A 2835-nucleotide genomic window follows, 5' to 3' on the forward strand; every position below is an offset into this window, starting at 1 on the left:
TGTGGGAGGTGACGCACTTAGGAAGTAGTGGCCGGTTGGTCTGGGGGGCCGTCAGGCAGGCAGGTGGCGAGGGCTACTCCCAGGCAAATGTCAGTCTTGAGTGGATGGATAAATGGACAGTTGGGTGGACAGTGGTCATGCCCCCTTCTAGACAGGGAACAGGGAGGGAGGCACAGCTGTGTGGGGCCCAGGAGGAGCCTATGGGGCAGCTCCTGGGTGAATGATCCCAAAGGCAGGGCCAGAGCCCACACGGATTGGGCTGTGGAGTGGAGGCGGGCCTCAGAGAAGCGGGGGCAGCCCATGGCAGGCAGAGCTCAGACCTCAGCTGCCAAGGAACAGTTTGGTGGGGGGCAGGCAGCTCAGGAGGGGATGGGCTTGGGTGTGGCAGAAGAGGTGGGGCTTGGCACCAGGCCACAGAGGCTGGAGGGAGCAGTCAGCACTGCTGGCACGGCATGCTGCCAGAAGGTCAGGTTAGATCATCGTCCTGCAGGGAGGGGTGGAAACCAGCCAGTGGGTGGATTGTCCAGGGGCTACAGGCAAAGGTCAGGCCCTGGGCAAGGCAGCCGCCTCGGAATGCCACTTTTAGGGGCTCGGCTGTTGCCCCATTCCAGAAGAGGATGCTCAGGGCCAGGGTGTCCGGCCAGGCGTGGGGCATGGGTGAGCCCTCCCCTGTGCCCTGGGCCGGGGCGCTGAGTGGGCTTTGCCCTCAGTTTGTGCCTGCAGATGGGAACGCCGCCTGTGTGAAGGTGCTCCGGGACATCGAGCCTGGGGACGAGGTGACGTGCTTCTACGGCGATGGCTTCTTCGGCGAGAAAAATGAGCACTGTGAATGCTACACCTGTGAGAGGTGGGGACCAGGCAAGGGGTGGGTGGGTTCAGGACATGCTGGCTGCCCCAGGCATCTGGGCTTGTTGAGCCCAGAAATGCATCCTCGGGGCCCATCCCTGATTGTGTTCAACCCCAGCCTCTCATCTCCCCTCCACCCGATCTCCCAGGAAAGGCGAAGGAGCTTTCGAACGAGACCTAGGGAGCCTGCGTTGCCACCACGGCCCTGGACAAGTACCAGCTACGTGAGACCAAGCGGCGGCTGCAAGGCCTGGACAGCGGCGGCCGACAGGGCCTGCTGGGCCCTCGGGTCTGCCTGCACCCGTTCCCACTGCGCCGGGACCCGTTCTGTGGTGAGCACCCCTCCCTGCCATCCCGGCAGCCCCTACCCTATGTGCTCCTGGTCATCTGTCTCCTTTCTTCTGAGCTCTCTGCCTAGCCTGGCACCCTCCCTCCACCCTCAGCCCCTGGCAGGCCTCGCTGTTGAGTAGTTCTGCCTACATGGTTCCTCTGGGGAGTGCAGGGCAGAGCCGCCTCCTTGTCCAGAGGAGGACCGGCCCAGCTTGCACTGACTTCACCTCTCCTTTATTCCTCCTCTCCCTGCTACCTGGACCTTCACAGCCGCCTGCCAACCCCTGCGCCTGCCAGCCTGTAGCGCCCGCCCAGACACCTCACCCCTCTGGCTCCAGTGGCTGCCTCAGCCCCAGCCCCGAGTGCGGTCCCGGAAGCGCCGACGCCCCCGGCCCCGGAGGGCCCCAGTGCTCTCCACCCACCACACCGCCCGCATCTCCCTGCACCGATGGGGAGGCTGTGGCCCCCACTGCCGCCTGCGAGGAGAGGCCCTGGTGGCCCTGGGCCAGCCCCCCCGTGCCCGCTGGGTTCCCCAGCAGGACTGGCACTGGGCCCGGCGCTATGGGCTGCCTTACGTGGTGCGTGTGGACCTTCGTCGCCTGGCCCCAGCCCCACCAGCCACCCCAGCCCCTGCTGGGACCCCAGGCCCCATCCTGGTCCCGAAGCAGGCCCTCGCCTTCGCCCCCTTCTCCCCACCCAAGCGCCTACGGCTGGTGGTCAGCCACGGTTCCATCGACCTAGATGTCGACGGGGAAGAGCTGTGACAGGCCGGACGGGGAGGCCCAGCAGGGAGAGAGGGTCCCTCTCCTAGCTACTCCCCAGGACCTTCAGAAGGAGCCCTTGGACCTCTGGGAGGGAGCTGACCCTTGACTCCAGCATAGCTCTGACCCTGGAATGGGGTTGGTTTGGATGCCCCCAGGGATCTGACCCCTGACCCTTTGTGACTGCTGACCCCTGAGCCACCCCCACTCCCACAGGGAGCCCTGGCCATTTGCTGCCCTTCCCACCCCTGCCCCAGCCTCAGGACTGCAGGAGCCGTCCGCCTCCCTCAGCCCCTTCCTCCCCAGGGAGCAAAGCCATAAGGGGCAGGGGCCACCCCACGGCATCTCCTCCTCGGAAGTACAGGCCTCAGGAGGAGGTGGAACTGACGGGGGGTGGCACTCCCCGGAGACTGTCCTCACGAGGGGACTGGGTTCGCTCTCAGCTCTGCAGCTGTCTACAGTGGGGGGAAGGTTGGGGGGTGTCTGGGGGCATGTTCCCCTCACCACCCCCTGTGGGTCTCAGGGAGGCCGGGTGCGACCTCATCTTTCTCATGGTGCTATCCTGGTGCTATCGGGGTGGGGGGCTCCCTCCCCTCCCCCACACCAGAAAGGGGTATGTTGGGGGATTGGAAGCACTTGAACTTTTTATTTTATTAAAACCTTGTTATAAGCAGCACCCTTGGCGGTGTTTGGTTTTGGCTTTACGTTTTCAGGGATATGGGGAGGGTGGGACCGGCAGCTGTGCTGGTGAGAAGGGGAAGAGGCAGCCCAGGTCTGCGGCCCTGAGAGCTGTCGGGAGAGGGATTTGGGAGGGTGACGGACTAGGGGGACTGAGGCTGGAGCCCCATCCCCACTCGGGCTGTGCTTATAAAAATGCCTTCAGACCCATCCTCTCCTG

At 64.7% G+C, this 2835-nt stretch overlaps 1 protein-coding gene across 1 annotated transcript in view; it reads left to right on the forward strand.

Moving 5' to 3' along the window:
• LOC105488178 (lysine methyltransferase 5C) overlaps nucleotides 1–2613 on the forward strand; it is a 6009-nt gene extending 3396 nt beyond the window's left edge. The window contains 4 exon segments of the mRNA XM_071087898.1: nucleotides 711–865; nucleotides 1007–1050; nucleotides 1053–1178; nucleotides 1447–2613. Of these exon segments, the coding sequence (XP_070943999.1) occupies nucleotides 711–865; nucleotides 1007–1050; nucleotides 1053–1178; nucleotides 1447–1940 (819 nt within the window). The 3' untranslated portion in view covers nucleotides 1941–2613.
• The last annotated feature ends 222 nt before the right edge of the window (nucleotides 2614–2835 follow it).

Source organism: Macaca nemestrina, chromosome 20 (assembly GCF_043159975.1).
Source record: "Macaca nemestrina isolate mMacNem1 chromosome 20, mMacNem.hap1, whole genome shotgun sequence".
In the NCBI taxonomy this organism is placed as follows: Eukaryota; Metazoa; Chordata; class Mammalia; order Primates; family Cercopithecidae; genus Macaca; species Macaca nemestrina.